Consider the following 23,737-nt stretch of genomic DNA (forward strand, 5'->3'; position numbering starts at 1 on the left):
CTATTAATATTAAAAAATGTCAAAAACAAAGTTTCACTTAAAGGCTACATGATTCAAATTTTTGACCATTTCATTTCATATTATTAAGAAGTCTTATCATCTAAGTCAAATTAACCTTCAAATCTGGGTATATATATATATATATATGAGGTGAGGGAGTGGGGGAAACTACCACCACTTCCCCCATTGTGGCTCGCGCACAATGAATATATCTAGACCTTCCAGCATCATTGAGTCTAAGGTCTAACAATTTCCATAATCATTTCTAGAATCCTTGAGCCTAAGGTCTAACACTCCATAATGATTTCCATTGTTATTTGATACATTTTGGTCAGTAACATTAGTTAATTAGGTTAAGATGCGGAAAGAGAGGGATTTGAACCACCCTCAGTAAACAAAAGCTTACATAGCAAATCTAGTATGACTTCTAAGTCAGGCAACGAAACAATTACGCTAAATTCTGGAGCAATATTACTTTAATTTGTATGTAAGCGACCATAAATTTGGATTACTTAAGATAGATATAATGTTATTTGGCATCTTGTAATCACAACTTAATTAAGAGTGAATATACATGTGCGTATATACGATTAGACCTCATTTGAAAGAGTTTCCAACCTTACAATCTTAATTCATACTAGTACGTACATAAAACTAGAAAATCCAGGTAATATTGAACCTTCATATACTTGAGACACACGGAGAGAGTTATGGTCGACGATGGGGTACTGTGCCCGGGTGTCGAAGGATAGTTGGCCCCAAAGAAGGGGATTGGGTAGGGTGTCTGGGGTGTGCATGAGTGTGAAAGAATTAATGGGGCAAATAATTAAGAAATGATGCATGTAATACCGTGAATCATGAAGTAAAACGACGTTATATTATTTTAATTGCACTCCAATTTCATTTGACAATCTACGTTATCGTATGAGTTATGTTTTTAGTTTCATTTTCTATGGATACTAGTTGCATTACACTAACGTTGAAGTATTATTTTAATTACATTTTATGTTCATTTGATAATATATGTTATTGCATGAATTCTGTTTTTTAGTTTAATTTTTTACACACTAGTTTTATTATAATATCACTGAAATATCATATCATTTTAATTAGCTACATTTCAGGTTCATTTGACAATATATGTTATGTTTTTTAGTTTCATTTTCTCCGCACACCAATTTCATTATAATAACTAGGGTGGGCAATTCGGTTCAATTTTCCCAAATTATACCAAACTGAACCAACTAGTTTGGTTCGGTAATATACCGAACAACCGAGTAGTAATGGATTCTTGTATATCAAACGGTTCGGTAAAAAATCGAATCGAACTGAATACCATTTGTTTGTTTTTTTTTAAAATAAAAACAAACTTTAATAATAATAATAATAATAATAATAATAATAAAAGAAATAAATTCAAATCCCTAATTACTAAATTCATAATCGTAGATGAACACGGCTCGTCCGCTCCGGCACTCTTGCTTCGCCTGCAAATCTGCAATCGAACAAGTTTCACCTGCTGCCCTCGCCTAAATTTATATGCTTGAATATGTATATGAGTCTTTCCCCTAAGTTAAATTTAGGCGTTCAACATAATTAATGCATTCAATATAATTGGAACTCAATTTTTGTTGTATATATGTAAAGTGCGACTTTATTGTTGAGCCTGAGAATTGATGTATAAGTCAATTTGTATGACCATTTTATGACACTCGAAGTGAAAATATTACATATGGGAGTGGAACAATGTTGTTTATGGTTATGATCATGTGCTATTCATTTGAATGATTTCCTTTTCCCTTCTATTTTAGTTATTTTTTATTTTGCTGGCTGATTTGGATATGAACAAAAAAGTTTGCTAGACTATATAAATAAATTATAAAAGTACTTTATTTTATTCCATCTGGATTCTGAAAAGTTTTTTTTCTTAAAAAAAAAATATATATTATAATCTCATTAAATGAGCTTGATTGAATTCAATCCATGGATGCAGAAACTCAACTGGTCATAGAGGTGAAAGTTGGAAAGAATGACCAGGGATCGAGTCTCACCAGCGGCAGTGCGGGAGCAACCTCTTGTGCGCAGTAAGTAAAGGTCTAGCCTCTGTGTGGTTCATGTTCAGTTGAGTTGGTCTAGCCTCTGTGTGGTTCATGTTCAGTTGAGTGTTGAGTTACCATAATTTACATCCTCCCAGATGCTCTGTCGGGTTGGGGTTCAACCTTTTGAAAAGAATGGACTTTTAACCTAAATTATTAGTAAAAATAAATAAATAATTAATTATTTACGCTAGAACACTAAGAAATGTTGAGAATTAAGGTTTTAATTCCTAAATAGAACCAAATATCAAACCGAAACCAAACTTTTTCAAACAGAACCGAAATCGAATCGAACTAAAATATTAAACCGAATGCAGTTTCATTTTTTAAAATCGAAAATCAAAGCGCCTACCCCTAATAGTAACGTTGAAGTATCGTTTTAATTACACTTTAAATTCATTTGACAATATATGTTATTACATAAATTTTAATTTTTAATTTCATTTTTTTCATACACACTAGTGTATTATAACAATATTAAAGTATTATTTTAATTCAATTACAATTTTATTTGATAATATCATGATCCACAAAGAGCTATTTGAACCATCGTCCATCGTATAAAACCGCGAATCCCACTGCACGATCCCAATTCCCGAGCTTATATCAGCGCAACCAACTGTTTTTGAATACATATTAAAAACCAAAAAAAAAAAAAAAATCATTTTTCTTAGGGGTAGACTTATTAGTTGCAAAAGTCAAAACAATTTCCCTTTTAATCTGAGGACACTCTAGTGATGGACACAATTATTTCTACATTGTTTGGTATGATGTATACAAGGCTAGCTGCCCACTAAGACTGCATTAATAATTGAGATTTATTTATTTATTTATTTACCAAGCATTTATTAAATTTACTTTAATTAAAACCAAGGTATCCCAAGGGAGAGAGATATCAATAAAAAAAAAAAAAAAAGGAAAATATTGAGTTGCAGGCAGGGATGGCATAATTGAGCTGACAAGAGCAGTGCATTGAGGCAGCACAACAATAGATACTTGTCATAATGGTGCGGTGCCCAATTTCTCTTATATCATCAAACATCCATTCAATTCTTTTTACCCTACCGGCCGGCATCCATTAATGAAACTCCGGTCGTCGCCACTGTTCTAGTACATATATCATATATATGCTGCCCTCCCATTGATTCATCTTTCTTGACTTTTCAATTCCAGATAATATGCATATATGCATGTGCACCAATGTGTTTGTGTGCTTTGGACGATGAACTGTACTGTTGCCACACTGCAACATAACACTTCCTTTCAATCATACACTCACAATTACATAATGTGTTTCTCTATTTGAGTCGGTCAGCTATGAATAATTTAGGTTTGTGTATCTTTTTTGAATCCTTTATCCAATTAGGGTTACAAATCGCGCTTCATCCAGGAAGAAACTTTGGGCAACGGATGCAGACTTTCATATAAATCAAAATAGTATAGTCACAGTTAAAACGTTTTATCTCACTTAAAGTTTACTCACAAAAGATAGGGTTTTAATAAACCAGACACAGAATCCAAGTTATAGTAATTGAGAAATTTTGGATGATCTCTATAGAGATAGTGGATGGATAAGTATTCTTTTTTGGTTTTATATATTGATGTTGTCAATAAGATGAAATTACCCGGAGACAAGCTAGATTGAAGACACTGTCGAGTGTGGAGGAGCAACTTCCAGTCGAGATGGTCGAATAATTGACTTGGTAACTATAAAGTTCTAAGTTTGACTCCTCATGAAATTAAGCTGTTTATTTGACATTCTTGATTTGAATCGACTGATTTTAATTTACTTCTTTGTGATCCTTTGCGCTTTTGCGGGCTAGAGCAATACGGAATCAAAGCTATATGTTAATGATATTAGGATCAAGTTGCTATTTCTTTTTTTTTTTTGAAATGGGTCAAGTTCTATTGAAATAAAGGCATGCTTGTGACCACAAATTAAATCTCCTTCCATGCAATTATATATTGTAGCATCACCTTCACTAAATCAAACATATTAAAGTGCACTGGCATACTTATGTGCATATATAAGATATTTAAGATGGCAAGTGGTATGTTGATGATATTAGGGCCAAGTTGCTATTGAAATAAAGCCAGGCTTGTGACCACAAATTAAATCTCCATCCATGCAATTATATATTGTAGCATCACCTTCACTAAATCAAAAAGATTAAAGCGCATTGCATACTTATATGCATATAAAAGATATTTAAGATCGACTTATTATAAATAAAACAATATTGTAAAAGACTACACATTCAAATTACAATAAAATTATGAAGATTTTTTCTTGTGAATTTTAATAATCATACTAAATAATAAAAAAAAAATTATATATTACGGAGAGCAATTTACTTTTTTAATCCTCGACTATTGTGCCATTGTCACATTTAGTAATACTCTTTTAATTTTGTCATATTACATCCATGGCTTTCATTTGATTACCGCCATTAGTTCTCCGTTAAAAATTTGTTAATTTACTGTTAGAAGTAATAAATAATAAAGGAAAAAATCCTTACACATATAGTAACTCATATTTCGAACACATTAGAATTTAGAACCGACAAATAACAAAAAGAAAAATTCCTGGCGCAAGTTTCGATAGAAGAACACCACAAAGCCATAAATTAAACTTAGTGCAAATTATGCGTCATCAGGTAAAATGAGAGAGGATTCTTGATCAGGAATGTGCACTGAATGCGTTAATATAATAATGCGTCAGTGTTTTTTTTCTTTGTTATTTGTCAATTCTAATGTGTTCGAAATATGAGTTACGACATGTGTAAAAAAAATTTCCTTTGTTATTTGTCAATTTTAACGATAAATTAATTAACAAAATTTTTAACGAAGGACTAAATGGTGGCAATCAAATGAAAGTCATGAATGTAATATAGCAAAATTAAAAGAATTAAAAGAACATGACTAAATATGACAATGTCACAATAGTCGAGGATTAAAAGTGAAATTTGTTCTATCACGGAGCATATAATTTGACAATTTTTTATTTTTTTTAATCAAATTATAAAATATATTACATCTCTTACTATTTTAAATATCACATAATTTTTTTTTTAAATGACATCAATACAAATCAATATGTAAACGATTTTGAGCCAATTAAATTTCTAGTTAATTGATAATATAAATTCTTAACCACTCAATTACCCACCATTCATCTCAAACTAATTGATAATATAAATTCTTAACCACTCAATTAATTACCCACCATTCATCTCAAATTAGTTTGTCAAAAAAGTAAAAATAAATTCTAAAAAAATGATGTGGTGTTCTTTACCTTCTTAGGTACAAACAAGAACCTCATGCAACCCACTCCCCAATCAACACACAAAGAAGAAGAAGAAGAAGAAGAAGAGGTGAGGGGTAGTTTTGGAATGTAAGGTTAGAGCACATGCAATTTATTAGAGTGGGACAGGTGGGCTTTAAAGTTTAAACACTGATTGGATATAAGATAAGACAAAGCGTGGGACCCACAAAGCAAGGCCATGTATGCGGGTCAGCCCGCCTTAAATTCTCCTCTTCGTGGTCCAACTCAGCCTTAAATGCGCTTTTTAGCATCAATAATCTCTCCGATATACATATATGCCCACGTGGCTTATTCCTCACTCCAATTTTTTTTGGATGTGCAATTAATTTACCACCGGAGTTAATGCCAATCGGCTTCTCTAAGTATACTTCTTGATTAAATTATGAGTGCTACAAAAATAATATAATTTTGGGATAAAGTACAAATAAGCCACTGAACTATTTGAGAAACAGCAATTAAGCTATCGAACTCAAATAACCCTCAAATAAGTCATTGAACCCGGAAAAAAAGAGCAAATAAGTCATTGAACCCTGAAAAAAAGAGCAATTAACATTTTTTACAGGTTATCTCCAGGTTTTTACTTATTGAATTACCAAATGATTATTTTATTTACGTTTATTATTATTATTTTTATTAATATTATCCACTTGGATAGTATTATACTTTAAAGTAATTATAATCAAAATAGTTTTGTCTTGTCGAGATTTGATTTATTTATTTATTATTATTTTTTCACTGAATCTTCTGTTTAAAAAATAATAATAAATAAATAAATTAGATCTAGACAAGACAAAACTACTTTGGTTATAATTATTTAAAATATATTACTATGTAGGTGGATTATAATAATAAAAACGTAAATAAAATAAAAATTTGGCAATCCAGTCAGCAAAAATCTAGAGTTAACCTGTTAAAAATGTTAATTGCTCTTTTTTTTCGGGTTCAATGGCTTATTTGGGGGTTATTTGAGTTCGATGGCTTAATTGCTTTTTTCCAAATAGTTCAGTGGCTTATTTGTACTTTATCCCTATAATTTTTTAACTTTCAAGTTTGATAAAGAATATACTTCAGTATATTGATCTGTATATATCGAGCACTTGATCGGATCTGACTCTACACGCAATGAGGATCTTTTCTCGATCAGGTCTGACTCCAAGATAGTATTGGCTGACCCGACCTGAATATTATGCCTTTTATCCGCTTGGTGAGCTTCGGCTCTTACTCCTTTGTGCTCGGTCTCGACCCGATTGCTCGGTTATGGTCCCGAGCTCATGAGATAAGCCCTCACCAATCTTCATTGACATCAACACTTGAACTGAGCCTGATAACTATTGGCTACAAATATTTCGTTACACGTGGACGCTTTCCCTTAACTGCCGAGCGCGTGAAGGACATGTGGCGTGCATGCCGGCCTTCCAGTATGCGTCCCCTCCAATTTTCTATAATACCCCGCTAGACTCTTGTGGGGTGGGGGGTGGGGAGGGGGGAGACCTTTGGCTCTCACTCTCTCTCTCTCGATATCTAGTGATGGATATATTATACCCACGATCCGACCCGACCTGGGGTAGCAACGCGGACCCGGAGCACCACGGTGGAGCCCGAGAGCAACAAGCACCCGACCTACGGCACCATGGAGGTGCCCCGACCCGAGCCGACCTACGTGGGGCTCGGGTCGGGGAGCTCGATCTTACCCGAGCTCGGCACCACACGAGCTCGGGACCCGACCCGGTCCACCCGGGCCCGGTCAAAGTTGAGATCTAACCACTCCCGATTTAGGGGGAGGCGGTTGGGGGGTTTAGCTTGTATAAAACTCCCCTCCTTGTCCTAACAAAGGGCATTCTATCTACATTCTACATTTATTACACACTTTTTCTTACCGAATCTTTGTAATAGCCAATTCATACGGCAATTAATATAATATATGGTCTCACGGCCTTTTGCTATATCGTTCTATATTATTTATATATTATTTATATAACGTTCTTATCCGGATTTATTGATTCGGGTCCACCCTGAATTAATTAAATTCATCATCTAAAATACATATATGCTCGGGGACGTCTTACTTACCGTCTCGTTTACCCGAGCCATTACGTTCCAATACTCGTTACATCGTTACATAACATAATAATACATACGAATGCATATATTTTGTGAAATTTAACACATCAAAGTTGATTTTTGTTGGTTCTTCAAATTATAAAATCTTATTTTTGGTGGTCTTTCCGTTAGTTTTCTCCATCTTAGATGTTTGTTTTTTTAAGGATTAATTTTTATTTTTTATTTATTTATTTCTGGTTACCCCTAATAGCTAAAACTTTTCCAACGTTTCTGGTAATATTTTTGACTTTGAATTATGCTTCGGATTGTCTAACAAATCAATATCAACAACTCTAATTAAAATCAACAACAAAATCAGAACACGATTTAACATTGCTTGTGTTTAAGGAATTGAAATTCGTTAAGTTTTGGAGCAATACATGCTTGTTTTGGAGCCATGGAATAATTATTATATGTTTTGGAAAATTCTAAAAATCTTCGGGAGTGTTTCCCGTCAATTTTGTGAGGAGATCAACTGCAAAATTAAAGCCTCAATTTGGAATTTCAACAATAGAATTGTCTTGGGTGGAAACTAGTAAAAGGCAAAGTCAAATATTTGGTGACTATGAGAATTATTGGGGGTGGAGGTTTGGGGGTCAAGTTTAGCACATTATCTCTTGAAAATGTAGCGGTATATAAGAAAATAAAGTTGTGCATTCATTAGGAGCTATAAATTTTGGTATAGTGGTAAGCTATTGATCCTAACAAAGTGGTATCAGTCACGAGGGGCCAAGGAAGATGGTGGAATTATTGGTGTGACATGGAGTGGAGGATGTTACGAATATAATCCTACAAAAAAATTATTTCCACGAATTTAACAAGCACAAAGCGCGAAAGGAATGAAGGTCAGGTTAGCTTGAGTCGTGTGTGATACCCACACTATCCTTAAAATCTTATTTGTTACATTCTTTTGGTCTAGGAGCGATGTATCATATGTTTCCTAGGATAAAACAAGCTACGGTTCTAAGTTTGAGCACTCAAACAAAAGAACTCCACGAATGAGAACACGATTTTGAACACAGAAAATGAGGAGTAGGAAGAGTAGAGTTTCGAGATGATGAAATGCAATATTTCAGTGTATAAAATCACCTGCTCAACCAAAGCTTATATAGGAGTTGAATGATTAAATAACATTTAATCATGGCATTAAAACAGATAATAAAATCAGTCATTGTAACCTCTATAACAGACGATCATTAACCTGAGAATTAATTCTTAAATTCAAAATTGGAATTAATTCGTAATTAATTCCGTAACATCATAATTAATACCTAGAACGGTACTCCGAAGAGTGGTTCGGAATGTGAGTAGTTCGAAAGGTAACTACTCCGAATGGTACTCGGAAGGTTACGAATTCGAAAGGTAACTACTCCGAATTGTACCCGGATGGTTACGAACGAGTAGTCAACTGTTTGGTCAAATTGAACAGTCACGTCCGAATGGTAAACACAGTTTTACCTCTTGAACAGTGACTCTGAGTTGAAAAAAATATACAAAATTTGGCATAACATAGCCCACAAGGTCAACCAATTTTCCGGACGACATTCGTGCCAGCGTACACGAGTCAAGCATTTTCAGACTTCATTTTCCAATTCAAATAGGTCTACTTTGAGAATTAATTTCTTATTCACCTATTATCCGTTTTGAGCGTACAATATATCAATCTCTCCGTCTTACTGCGAAGAACCCAAATCCACTTTGACCCGACCTAATTCAGAAGTGGACCTCACATATATTTGTACCACAAAATAGCCACTTACAATGCCATTTTTGCTATTTTTTATAATAGAGGAATCATGGTTCTATTTTGGCTAGTGGTCTAATGCAACTAATTAAGACTAAGGGTGTGTTTGGTTGGTGGGTTTTGTCCATAGGAATGGGTATGAAAGAGATTGTTGTTGTTTGGTTGATAGAGTTTTAGAACACTACTATGGTTTCGAATACTCCATCAATTGAAAAACTCATACCCAAATAAAATAAGGGTTTCATTCCCTTATTCATTCTCAAGCACTACTATTAGTAACCATTCCCATTCCACTCTACTACCAAACATGTTAAATACTTTCACCAAAACTCATTACCATTACCAAATATTTGATACCCATTCCAATTCCGATTTCTATGTGCGAACCAAATACACCCTAAGTTTTCGGTGGCGGAAAGAGGTAGCGATAGAAGTTTTCCGCCCTTAAAAGTTTTGTTTGGTATTAGAGAAATTAAAGTAACATAAAATGACAAATTTAATTAGCCCTAGAAAAAATGGTTGAAACGAAGCAAATTTCAAATGGTAGGGGAGGACCAAACCAACCCATATGATGATTATTAAGCACAAAAATTTAATAGTGTACGTGAAAATATATAATTGCCATTAATATTGGACTTAATGTGATCATGGCCACCATTATGGATGGTAACAACTGCACACAAATACTATGTTTGTCGCAATTTAAGTGACCAATTTAATTGATGAAAAATGATTTAGTTGGCAATTTAAGTGACCAATTTAATTGATGAAAAATGATTTAGCTGGCATTTTTGTATAACTGGCAATTTGTGTAAATAGGTTTATTAACGAGTTGACACGATAATGAAGAAAAAGGTGTTAGTAATGTTATATTTCCTATTTTATTAATTATGTAACATTAGAGTTGAAGTAGTCCTGTAACTAATAGCTATTGACTAGGTGTAGTTAGGTAGGACTCTAATCTGCTTTTGTATTCCTGTATCTTCTCAGAGTTCTGATTAACGATAATCTGTTTCACTCATCAAAAGCAACGACGTTTGTGTCTGACAAAAGTTAGGTTGATACTAATTATTCTTGCGACCAGATTGTACTACTAACCTGTATAAAGAAATTTTGTAGTTGGTAATTATATTTTACATCATAAGTATTTAGGGTAAATTTATTATAATTTGTGCTAATTGTAGTATAAATATCTTTTCATTCATGTAACTATGCAAACTTTAACTAAAAAAAACTACAAATGGATCATTATTTTGCATGAGAAAGAACAAATGACAGGTCTTAGTCACGCAAACATAATAGATAAACGTAACAATACTCACAAGTCATCACTTGACATCCACTATTCTCCTCATTTTACCAATATTAATTCTTTGTGACACTAACTCAAGTTTTTCTTTTAAATACCTTTGAGCTCAAATAAAAAACCATCAATGGGCCTTAAGAAAAAAAAAAGAATCGGCTGCCCGCACAGGCTTAACTCAATGATTCAGTTATACAGTAATAGAGTATTTAGAAGAAAAGATCAAGGTTTGAATTTCAGTCGTGACAGTGTGGAGATTATGCCCAAATTAAAGTGGGCATGCAGATCCCTAAAAAAACTTTCTTAGGAACATATTTAGAACAGATAAATAAATACAGATAGTGTCAGGCACATATAAATAAATATAGATAGTGTCAACCACATACATGCTTAACACACTTTCTATTGAGTCAAGTCACTATGATTTATATCCTCCCAAATACTTTATCGGGTCAGAATGTAGAGGGGCTTTGTAGTTAGAAATTTAACCTTTTGGGAGAAGAAAAAAGATCAGTAAGAAATTAAAGGTGGACTATATCAGTACACTATTATAAATGATCGAGAAGAAAATAATTGAAGAAACAACCAATTCAGTTAATGAGGCAATTAATGTGGCCACAACATAAATTAAATTATTTGAATAATTATTGAAGTATTTGGGACAGGACATCAAAGCTAAGCTTTGAACCTACTTTTGGAGTTGCTTATAAGGGATGCTGTGTAGCCTGTGTATATGATATTATGATACAGCTTTTTACCATGCATGCCATGCCTTATATATAGTTATGTGTGATAATTACAACTAACGGATTCATCAATTATTCACATATAAAAAGTACACACAACAAGTATTAGAAAGTTAGGTGGCGTATAAATCAAATATTAAAAATAAGATATAGGTAGTGACTGCGAGTTTCTCTCGTAATTTAAAAAGTATATATGCATATTAGCATATAAGAAAATACATATATATATACATATACATATACACACATATTTTCCCCCTTTTCAATTTGATGCTTAAACGTGTCTTGAAATGCATTCAGAAATTTTCGTTTAGGAAATGAGTTGAAAGACATATTTTAATTATAAAAGGGCCCTAAAACGGTTCATAAAAGTTTTTGTTGGGTGCATGTGCAATGGGGAGACATATTTAAAACTATTAAATAAATTTCCTTTAAAGAGTTTGTATCCATCACAATTAGAACAATCATTATTGATGAAAATGGCACTTTTTCCCCCTAAGTTATATACTTATAGCATTTTTTTCCCCTCAATTATTTATGTAAGCACATTAGCCCCCTCAATTATTTTAAAAGTGGTGGGTTTTCCCCCTGATATATTAAATTGACATTTCTACCCTTAAAGTAAACATTTTATTTATTTTACTTCTCCAACAAATTATTGTGTATATGTAGCAGTGACCACGGTTCGGTTCGAACTGAACCAGACACTATAGCAATCGAATTAAAAGTTTCCGGTTATGATTCAGATCTAGAATCCAATATTTAGATTTCAATTTATTAAATTTATGAACAAAAAAAAAACTGGATCATGAACCGTGAACCGGCGGTTCCGGATCCGGTTCGTGATTTTGAACCGTCTTTATTTTAAATATTTTATTTTTTATTTTAAAATAGTCTAAATTCAACAATAAATGTATTTTATTTTTCAGTTCGGAACATGAACCGGCCATTTCGATTTGCGATTTTAATAAACTCTAAATATCGCGTTTTGATTCTAAATTGTAATTGGAATATTTTGGTTTGGTTGCTATAATATCTGTTTGGTTTGAACCAAATTATAGTAATAATTTGTTGGAGAAGAAAAATAAATGAAATATTTATTTTAAATATTTATTTTAAGGGTAAATATGTCCATTTAACATTTTAGGGGGGAAAAGAGCCACTTAAATAATTTAGGGGGGAAAAGTGCTATAAGTATATAACTCAGGGGGAAAAAGTGCCATTTTCCCATCATTATTGTGTGGACCAAATAATATACATTTAGTACACGAATAATGTAATTTTAGGTGGATGTATTCCATCATAACTTTTGTAAATTTTTAAAATGATAGATTTTAATAAACTTTGATTGATTTTTATAGAGTAGTTAAAAACTTTTTAAAACTTTGTGAAACTTTATAAAAGTCTATATAAAAAAGCATTTATAAACTTTTATCAACATTTTTATTTTAAAAAGTCTACAAAAAGTCATTGAAATTCTAAATTGAATACATCCTTACAAATTTTCAATGATTTTGATTCTTATCATTTATAATAATTTTCTTACAAAACATGTTATAATATATCATAAAATTCTTCTTATTATATAGTTCTTCACCCACATCAACATTCTCAACATTGTTATTTTTATCCATAGTATGGTGAGACTTATATGCTAATTACTTGTATATTATTAATAAGCATAAAAAAAAACTATTTCATAAAAAATTCATAACAATATTGAACTCTAAAATTTATAGTAACATAATTGTTCAAATAAAATATTTAAAAATATAATTACTAGTTGTATAAAATAAAAAAATAAAAAAATAATACTAATATATATATATATATATATATATATATATATATATATATAATTGTACTTGATATGTAGTATATTGCTAGGCATCAATAAAAGAGCTATTATTTGCGATAGCAATTTGGGATTGCGAACAACAACAAGGTGCTACTGTTTATTGTAATAACTTGTTGTTAAAAAGAAAAAAAAAGAAAAAATATTACGAATATAGACATAAAAAGAATAAAAATAAAAAGTATAAGTATTTATATGAATATTATGAAACATATAGTAAAATTTGACGGTGATAGATGAAAAATTTGCTTTGTTCATGTATACAGGGAGAATTAGAGAAAGTTTAGAAGTTAGAGAGAAAAATTGGTAGAGAAAGTTTAGAAGTTAGGGATAAAAAATTCTTAGAAGAAAAATAAAAATCAAAATAACAAGCAATAATGAAGTAAAAATAATATTATTTCAAATTTTTAGAGGAAGCTTGTAAAATTTAGTGGTGAGAAAAAAATTGGTAGAGTTTAGGTATGGAGAAAATATAGGATAATGAAGAAAAAATAATTTATTGATTTTTTTTTTTTGAATTTAGGTATAAGGTTTATAAAGTTTAAATAGAGGAAAAAATAGAGTTTAAATAGGGAGAAAACATTCAAAGGTGGTAGAATTTTTATTTTATTTTTTATTTTTTGAAATCTTGGGATTGATGGTTAAATTTCAACTATTTATATTTGAGAAGGAAAAGTTACAAAGTTCTAAAATTAAAAAGTCTACAAAAGTTCATAACTTTTTGAATACTGCATGACTTTTAAAGACTTTCTAAAAGTTTTAATCGAATATCACCGGACTTTTAAAGAGTCTTTAAAAATCTTAATTGAATACCGCTATACTTTTAAAGACTCTCTAAAAGTTTGAATTGAATACCTCCAAACTTTTAAAGTTGATAAAAGTATTTAAAAATCTAGGAAAGTCATAATTGAATACTACACCCCTTAGTATATTAAATATATATTTTTTGTTATGGTTCACACAATAAATTAACTAATTAAAAAGCAATATTGATCACACGTACAACATTACAATTTTGATAAGCCCTTAATGTAAATAAAATTTTTTAAAAAAATCCAATCCTACACAAACGATTACAATAATATTTAACTTAGTAATTTGCTGTCAATTTTTTTCTCGAGTAAGAGTTAAATTATGCAAACATATTTTAAGTTGAATTTGAATTAATCTCACAATGACAGAAATGCCAAATATTGTATGTCAGGAATTATTTATAAATTAAAAAAAAAAACAAAAAGATTGCAATAATATTTTTGTGAGAATTAGGGTTAGGCGACAATTTCATTTTCACTTCCGGTAAAATGAGTTGTTCCATGGGCAAGTTGATAACAACAGTAAATAACGAAAGGGACCTCTTCGTAAATCGTAACCATTATTTCAATTATGTTTTCCTGATTTCCTCACATGCACTTCCCTTTTTATCACACCATCTCTTAGCTTCTACTTAATCTTAATTATTACATAAGAGTTTGAGTGGCTTAAATATAACATAAAAAGTTCTATCTCGAACGAAGCTCAACAACCCCACAACAAAACATGAATATTATATTATTAGTGCAATATTAAAAAAATTATTATATACAACGTGCATTATTGTATCATAGCTAAAACTATACTAAATCCAATTATTATTGTGTGGAGTATATACTATCAAATAATGTACATTCAGTACATAAATAATATACTTTTAGTATATTAAAAGAAAAAATGACACTTTTGGTCCCTGAATTGTTTCACTTTTGAAAATTTGATCCCTGTAAATTAATTTAAACAAATTTAGTCCATTAATTGTCAATAATGTTGCACTTTTAGTCCCTAGTTATATAATTGTCAAACTCCATTAACATATGAGTTTAAATTTATCATTTAGAATCAATTTTTATGGTTAAAAATGGCATTCATATGGAGAAAATGAGACTTTAACTATGAATGTTGACTCTAGAAAATGACAAAAATAACATCATAAACAGGTGTTTGCTAATAGAGTTTGGTAATTATATAATACCAGGGACTAAAAGTGTAATATAATAGACAATTAAAGGACTAAATATGTTTAAATCAATTAACAAGGGTTAAATTTTCAAAAGTGAAACAATTCAGGGGCCAAAAGTGTTGTTTTTCTTATATTAAAAATATACATTATATTCAGAGAGAGTATATTATTTTGTATAATTTATATTCAGTACACGAATAATGTACTTTTAGTATATTAAAAATGTATTTTTTGTTATGGTCCACGTAATAATTTGCCATGATATCATAGTTTTTATTTTGGGTTTTCCAATGTTGGGCCTTCTGCGGGCATTTTACTGGGTTCTCGGTTTGGTTTTATGATTGGGCCTCACAATTATTACGGCCCAAAATGTTGATTCCTTATTAAAATATCAAGTAATAGCCCAGGCCCATCACCAGGGCAAATTATGTTGTGGAACCGTGTCTACCTTGCAAGGTGGGCACGGTTCCAAAAATATCATAATTGTGAATATAAAGTTTAAAAATTATGAACATAGAGTTTTATAATTATAAACATAGAGTTCTGTAATTGTGTATATAGAGTTCAATAATTGTGAATATGAAGTTCAAAAATTATGAACAAATTCTGTAATTGTGAATATAGAGTTTTATAATTGTGAATATAAAGTTCAAAAATTATGAACATAGAGTTCATGCAAGGTGGATACGGTTCCACGGCATAACAACTGCATCTGCAGATGTGCAGATGCAATTCTAAAACTGCAAAGCTAGAGAAAGGGACATGAACACCATGCCATTTCCCATAGCCAAAAGCAGCTATAATCTCTTGTCTACTTCATGGTTAAATGGCAATGGCATAGACTTGAAAGCTCGATACTTGCCAACATTATTCAGATGCTCATTCTCCAACCTGAACACTCAAGAACACACACCATTATCAAACCATCTCAACAATCTGATATCCATACTGTTTTATTGCCCTATGTGACTATACACTAACCTGAAAAAGTTCCAAATTCCGCGACGGATGATTTCCAGACAGGCAATAATGGCAACCATGGCTTTCTTATGGAGGAATGGCAGATTAAAATCCAGGACTAGTTGCATCCACACAAGCCTCAGTATCAGATTCATCACCTGCATGCAATTAGATCAATAAAGAACATTAATACTAAACTTAAAGCCTGTAAACAGGCTGCCATTTTCATGGTTTTTTTGTTATATGCTTACAATTGCAGCAAAGTAGACAGCCTTGTTTGGAACAAGGAGTTTGTCCCTCAACCAAGGGTTCTTGGAGTTTCTCTGCAACAGACCCCAATCTATAACGATGTCCCAGTACGTATTGGCGATCGTGGTGATTCCCGAGAAGACTGCAGCCAGGATTCTCATGGTTGCTCCTTTCTTTAGCTCATACAGTGTTCTTAGCACCAGTGCAGCCACTGTTGTGAAGTGCTTCAGGCCATTTACCCCTTGGCTATGATCTTTCTCCTCGAAGAATCGACGAAGGCACTGCACATTATTGTCATCCAAATTATGGGCTGCTAACATTCTTTTTAGTAGAACTGATCAGTCTGGTTAATTAATATACCTGGAGTAACCGAATCCAGAATGGGATTACTGCTACAACTATATTAAAGATTTGATAGATTTTGCTGTTCTGACAATTGTTTAATCGTTTTCTGAAATCTCCCCATCCATAGTAACAGATGTAGAATTCCAAGCTCCTGATGGCCTGAACCTGTAATAAAAAGATCAGATCAGAACAGTTAACGATCGATCTTTGTAGACATTTAGGTTGATGGAATCTAAGTCAAGAAAGAAACCTGGCTGGTAAGTTGATCTGCCAAGAAGAAATCAGGCAGGCTCTCCTGCAAAAACAGGAAATTTCAGATTGTCTGAAAATGTAACTTCAACATTCTTATATATGGTTTGTTCTAACATGTTATATATACTTTGAAAAGGGGAGCCCAGATGCAATGCCAGGCGCATGTGATGAGGAAGAAACGACTCGATCGATACACGATGTTGAGAGGGCAGAATGTTATTATAAGCAGAAGCTGAAATAACAAGAAAAAGTGAATTTTATGGTCAAAACACAACTATCAAACTCAGATTAGGCCACTTGATACCTATCTATCAAACTTACAGTAATCAGGATTGGTGGAACCGACTCGGTGAGCACCTTATAACTTCTTGTTGCAGGGTCCATTTCCATATCCAAGTGTGAGAGTACAGCAGCCAAAGCAAGCACAGAAAGGCCTGAAGCAAGGAGGAAAACTTCTCGATAACCGAGTTCTGTTCCTTGCTTGAAGCCAAATATAAAGGGGTAATTTATGCGGTATCGCCTCCAAAAGTATATGTCCCCAGCATACATTAGCATATGCAGGACAATAAATCCAAATAAACTACACAATTAGTAATTTGTTAGGTGTTCATACTGCATATTATACATCATCAGAATTCAGAAGGAAAGCAGGGAAAGAAAATAAGACAGACAAACCTGTAAAGTGGAAATATATTTTCCATAAACTGAGCACTCCCCTTGTGTCGAAGAAGATTTCTAGCACGTATCAAAACAATAATCGCTGCAATTAATGCTATCGAACAGCCCGAGAACAAGCCTGCAAGACAAAAACCGAAGGGCTCTTTAGCTAGCAAGTGTTTGCTTTATAATTTAACTCGGTTAGTTTCACAATCTCACCAAGAAAAAATGTGATTCTGTGCTTCTCTCGTTTCACGTGTGGCTTTAAAGAACTCATTCCTTTCCTTCTATTTCCATTGGCAAAGTGTTTTATGAACGCGGCTTCCGTTCTTTCCATGAGTCTACTAACCTGAGAATTCAATGATATGTCATTGCAGGTCAATCTAATCTTAACCCGAAAACGAAATCCATGTTGTGAAACCACATAAACCTCATCAGAGCTTCCAAGATAAGACTTATCAACCATCTCTAAGTATGATCTTGAAGCTTTCCTTGAAGTGATCTATACAAATATGAAAATGAAAGTTGAGCAGAGGTTGCAATTAATAATGGGTTATATAAATATATATACACACACATATATATACCTTGTCATACTTCTTCATGATCTTTGAAAATGCCAATGTGTTCAAGAAACTGTTGCAATGATTAACAAAATTTTTTAACTGGATTCAAAGCAAAAAAAAAAAAAGTCACTGGCATTTATAATCAAACCAGTTACCAGTAACTCTTTAGAAGCCTAAGCTGTTGATAGAACTCCATGAATGCCTTTCTCATTCTTTCTTCTGCTTTACTTAGCTCCACTCTGTTGAACTTCAAATCAGAATTTGATGTCTTCAAAATATTCTTCAATGTGGAGATGGGTGTTTCAGGCTCAACATTGACTTTTATGTGATCCAACACTTCCAGTGGAGCAGGCCTAAAGTTTGTGAAGTTATCAGTCTTCTCCTCTTCTTCCATCCTTCTCTTCTTTTGATCATTACTCATTCTTATACTCTCTTCACCACTCATCTCAGTTTCTTGTATTGCATCCATATATGACTTGGCTTCAATAATGCAAGAAGTGAAGGACAAACTCAGAACACTACAGAGCTTCTCGATCTTTACAATATAATCACAGAAATAAACCAAGTTTCAGGCTAGTCCTATTGGGTTTTCAGGCTAATCATTTTTTTGGGTTAGTTTAAAATTTTTTATCCTAACCCTAAAACTCCGGGCAAGCTCAATTGAAAATTTTGGCATTTTCAAATTAGCATTTTAAACTTTCAATTTTAATAAACTAGTGTATTTACACTAATAAATATAAACTTATGCATCATTTAATCTATCTAAACCTCAATTTCATATTTGAATTAAAAATAATTAATATACTCCCTCCGTCCCATTTTATTTGTTTGGTTCGATTAACGAGGCTTGATTGAAGTTATTTTTAATTCAATTTTTCATAATATTAAGTTTAGTATTAGTATATAAAATTTATATATTTAGAAATTACATTAAAAGTATTTTTTTTTGGTCAGGGCATGTACCATACTCAGGTTAAAGTTATGAGGCATCTTTAAGCCCGTACTCAATTACACCTTTAAGGCTCTGTTTGGCAAACCTAGCTGAAAAGCTATAAGCTAGGAGCTGATATCTGAAAAGGAGCTGAAAGCTATAAGCTCGGAGCTGAAAATTGAAGAGCTGTTAAGCTAGCTGTTATGATTGAAAGTGTTTGGTAAAATTAGCTTTTTGATAAGCTGATAAATGTAAAAAGACTAAAAAGGACATCTTCATAAAATTTAAATTAGTTTGTTTACATATTAAAATTTAACATTTCGTTTTCCAAAAAAAGTAAACACTTTTTAAAATAAAACTATTAGCATGATCATGATCTAGCATCCCATAATGAAGTAGCAATATTGTTGCGAATCTCCTTAATCTCCATAGAGGTGTGACTTAAATTTTCGTTGATGGAGATATTGCTAATTTTTTAATAATAATAATAATAAGTTAAAGTTTCAACATAATTGTTTAGCAGGAAACAAGACTAAGGAAGGGATTTACGTGAAAGTTGGGATAGGGGAAGAGAAAGGGTTTTAATTCATAAGGTTAAAATATGTCATTACTTTAAAATAATAAGGGTAAAGATGGAAAAAAAGTTAGGAAGCTAGGAGTTTATTTTGAAACGCTACCTAAAGTAGCGTTCCAAAATAAGCTCTTATTTTAAGCTAGGAGCTTATTTTGGGAACATTACCAAACAGAGCTTATAGCTTATTAGTAGCTTAAAATAAGCTATAAGCTCCTAGCTTAGCGTTGCCAAACAGAGCCTAAGCATGTACCATACTTAGACTAAAGTTAGGAGGCACCTTTAAGCCGCAAATTATGCTGTGCAACCGAATGCACCATGCGCATGGTGCATTCGATGCAAAACGACGTCGTTTTGGTTAAAAAAACGCGCGTCCCACTTAAAGAATAAATCAGGTTCGATTCCCGGCAATAGCATTTTTATATATCCATAAATTCATAACTATATATCCACAAATTCATAACTATATATCCACAGTGAATGAATGAAGTAAAAATCCACAATGAATGAACTAAATATCCACAGTGAATGAATGAAGTAAATATCTACAATGAATGAACTAAATATCCACAATGAATGAACTAAATATCCAGAAATTCATAACTATATATCCATAAATTCATAACTATATATCCACAGTGAATGAATGAAGTAAATATCTACAATGAATGAACTAAATATCCACAATGAATGAACTAAATATCCATAAATTCATAACTATATATCCAGAATAATGCTATTGCCTAGAATCGAACCTGAATTTTTTTTTTTTAAAGTGGGACGCGCGTTTTTAGTCAAAACGACGTCGTTTTGCATCGTATGCACCATGCACATGGTGCATTCGGTTGCAGAACATAACTATTGCCTTTAAGCACGTACCATACTCAGACTAATCCTTAGCCGGCCCGGCCCAATTAAGGGCAAAGTGCTGGCATATTGGTTTTTTCATATGGAAGGGGGTTCGAACACCCGACCTCTCTTAAGGGATGAGAATGCACAACCACTCACTCCATTCAAGCTGGTTACATTAAAAGTACTATTAAACACACAAAAAAATTAAATTTAAAAATAAAAATAAAATTACTAAAGAAAAATAGAAACTAAGCAAGAAAAGAGTTGATTTGACCAAAAAATAGTAAATATGACAGGTAAAATGGGACAGAAGGAGTATTACACTATAATATAATAATTATAATATATTAATATTTTATTTTGTTTCACATTGCTTACGAAACAAAAAATAACCTTAACAGGGTGTTTGGTTGGAACTTGGAAGGAAGGAATTAGAAGGGAAAAGAATTGTAACTTGGTGGAAAGAAAAATAAGGTGAGAATAAAGTAGGAATTCAAATTACATTATTTGACAGGAATGAATAGAATTATTGGGAATGAGAAGGGAAGAAGTGGTATAAAAACTAAAATATCCCTATGTAATAATAATAAGGGTAAAAAAAAATCTTTTTCTTCATTTTCACTTTCCTCATTGAATTGCAATTCGGTCATATGGGGGAGAGTATGAATTGCAATTCAACAAAATGGGGAAATTGTAATTCCCTCCAATCAAACATTATAATTAGTGTGGTCAAAGAATTATGTTTGTAATTGAATTGCAACTACATCCAACCAAACAACGCATTAAGTGGTTGGGGTTATTGAGTTAACCCACTAAATTTGGGCTAGCCAGTTGGGACCATCTATCTTATTGTTTTCAGACTTAACACGGACTTGATTTTTTATCCAACTAAATTTTTTTTGTCCTAATCTTAAAAATTTGTCAAGCTTTTCATACCAATCTATTAGTTTTGAGCTAAGATTGAGCTGACAAAAAAATAAACTAATCTAAATTATCTGCTCAAACTAAATAAATAAAGATTCGAACTGGTGACCTTGTGATTACAACTGTGGATCTCACCTTGTTTTCTGGCATGGGTAGCAGCTGCAGAATCTTTTCTGTGGGCTGCAGCATGAAGCTCAATTTCAGGTTTTTCTACCATGATCCGAAACGCTATAAGTGCATCCATCTGCTCACTAAGCTCATCTCCCTCCTTCCTCACTTCCTCCACCTTTTCTCTGTAAAACCTAACAACTTTATTCAATTCATCGTCAAGCTTTCTGAAGAACGCCAGCTCGTGTTCTCCGCCGGCTTCCGACGACGACGACACGAGGAACGTCGTTTGGTACCGCGGCGGCGCTCCAATAATCCCTTCCTGCTCCACAGTGCTCACCAGTATTGTAACTCCTTCTTCATCTTCTTCCTTATTGCTCCTGGGAGTGTTGAATCGATTCGTCAGCCCGCTGAAGGCTCTGTACATCGACAGCCTTCTCTTCAAGGAATTCTTCCGCGTTGCCGCCGCAGATGATTGCGCCGCGGCGGCGTTCGTTTGCCGGAATTTCAAGATGTCTTTCAGGAGTCCTTTCAGAGAAGTGTAATCCATGTATGCTTCCCCCCATTCTTGAACCATCTGGGAAGCTAATTCCTTCCCGAACTTCATCTTCTTGCACAGAAATCGCTCTTTTTATTTCCCAGAGAAAATATTATGTTTGTATTATATTAGTAGTGTTTCAGAAATTGCAGAAGAAACTACACTCCACTCTATCCATCGGCATTGTAAATATAATGCATGTTTATATATACACACACACGTTCTTGCGTGAAAAGTGTTCCAATATATGTATACTACAAGGGGAGGAGTGATATTTTGTTTTCCATGAAATTTGAGAATAAAGAATCACATGATATGATTATCGTTACAATGTAGTATCTGTCCATTGGGGCGAACCTGTGAATCTGTGACCTACATTTAGGAGAGTTACAGTTATGCGGTTTAACCACATCTTTGACTTATAGAACATTCTTAATTACCTTAGATCAAAATATGTATAATAATTTTATTATATTATTATAATAAAATATATAATTATAATATTTTAATTTATGATATTGTATTTTATAAATAATAATATTTTAATTTAAAATCACTATTTCCCTTACTTTTATAATCATTATAATTATATCATCGTACTCATTATTGCTTACCATTACAATCTCAATCAAACAATGGAATCAATATTACAAGTAATTTATTTTTCACCAACCAAACAACAGAATCAATTTTCTTGGTAATTTCTTTTTCATTAAATTTCATTTTCATTTTTGCTCAAATATTTTTGCAAACCAAACATGCCCTGTCCTGGATCCATGACTCCCCATGAACCCACCTCGTAGCTAGACCCGTGAGAAGATAAATATAATCAATCTAATTTTGAGACTTAACATTAAAGTGTGTACTTCTTTCAGTTCCTTGTACAAGAAGTCTAACCTAAATCCAAATGCTATTTATTTTATTTTATTTTATTTATTTATTTTGTTGTGATTGTTAATACTTATAACTATTTATTTCAATTATGACAAACATTTATCGTGTAGCCCTAATGAGTTTAAACAAGTCAAATCTGGAATGTAATGAGTTTACACCGTCAAGGGGTGTAAGGTTGTATGAAGGGTCATGGTCTTTGGCTACTGCGATTTGGACACACCATAGTAGGGTATAAGAAGACTTAGCTAAGTCTTCTTCCATGGCTAATAATTTAGCACGCGTACCATCACATATTTTTGCAAACAAATATAGACGTGAGCTTCACGTTGGTATGATTCTCAGGGCCGAACCCCAACCCGACAGAGCATTTGAGAGGATGTAAATCATGAATCACAGAGGCTAGACCGGTGCTCACTGCGCACAAGGAACCCCCCTCACTTTGAGAGGCAAGACAAAAAGTTAAAAGAGGAAAAAGTTTAAGAGCTAAAGTGCAGTAAGGCATAAAATTTGTGATCGTAAGTTGGAAATATTTGGAAAGAGGAGTGGGCAGATCAAGTTTGGGAATTGTTAGACAAAATGAAAAAGGTGTGCTTGGCGCCTTGAATAAGCAATTGTCCATTTGGATTTTGGACTAGAGATTTGGGCCAGTAGGTTTAGACTTTTATTCCTTATATTTATTCAATCATTTATCGCAAATTATGCTGTAGAATCGTGTCCACTTTATAAAA

The 23,737-nt window shown here is 32.6% G+C and overlaps 1 protein-coding gene across 5 annotated transcripts; it reads right to left on the bottom strand.

The window, feature by feature from the left end:
• Positions 1-15,819: 15,819 nt before the first annotated feature.
• Positions 15,820-22,375, bottom strand: LOC109188947 (phosphate transporter PHO1 homolog 3-like). Of its 5 annotated transcripts, XM_019339608.1 has the most exons (15): positions 22,247-22,375; positions 22,080-22,211; positions 21,605-22,042; positions 18,347-18,671; positions 18,213-18,261; positions 18,056-18,127; positions 17,845-17,974; positions 17,644-17,764; positions 17,290-17,548; positions 17,096-17,200; positions 16,967-17,011; positions 16,732-16,881; positions 16,374-16,652; positions 16,144-16,280; positions 15,820-16,053 (listed from the first exon to the last, which is right to left on the bottom strand). In XM_019339608.1, the coding sequence occupies exons 2-15, from the start codon at positions 22,141-22,143 to the stop codon at positions 15,960-15,962; spliced, it is 2,268 nt and encodes a 755-aa protein (XP_019195153.1). In that variant the 5' UTR covers positions 22,144-22,211; positions 22,247-22,375; the 3' UTR covers positions 15,820-15,959. The 5 variants fall into 5 exon arrangements, with proteins under 5 accessions (XP_019195153.1, XP_019195151.1, XP_019195152.1 ...); XM_019339606.1 differs by having other exon boundaries at positions 21,605-22,211; XM_019339605.1 differs by having other exon boundaries at positions 15,821-16,053; positions 21,605-22,214; positions 22,250-22,375.
• Positions 22,376-23,737: the final 1,362 nt, after the last annotated feature.

This window comes from Ipomoea nil, unplaced genomic scaffold (assembly GCF_001879475.1).
Source record: "Ipomoea nil cultivar Tokyo-kokei standard unplaced genomic scaffold, Asagao_1.1 scaffold1509, whole genome shotgun sequence".
Taxonomy (NCBI): Eukaryota; Viridiplantae; Streptophyta; class Magnoliopsida; order Solanales; family Convolvulaceae; genus Ipomoea; species Ipomoea nil.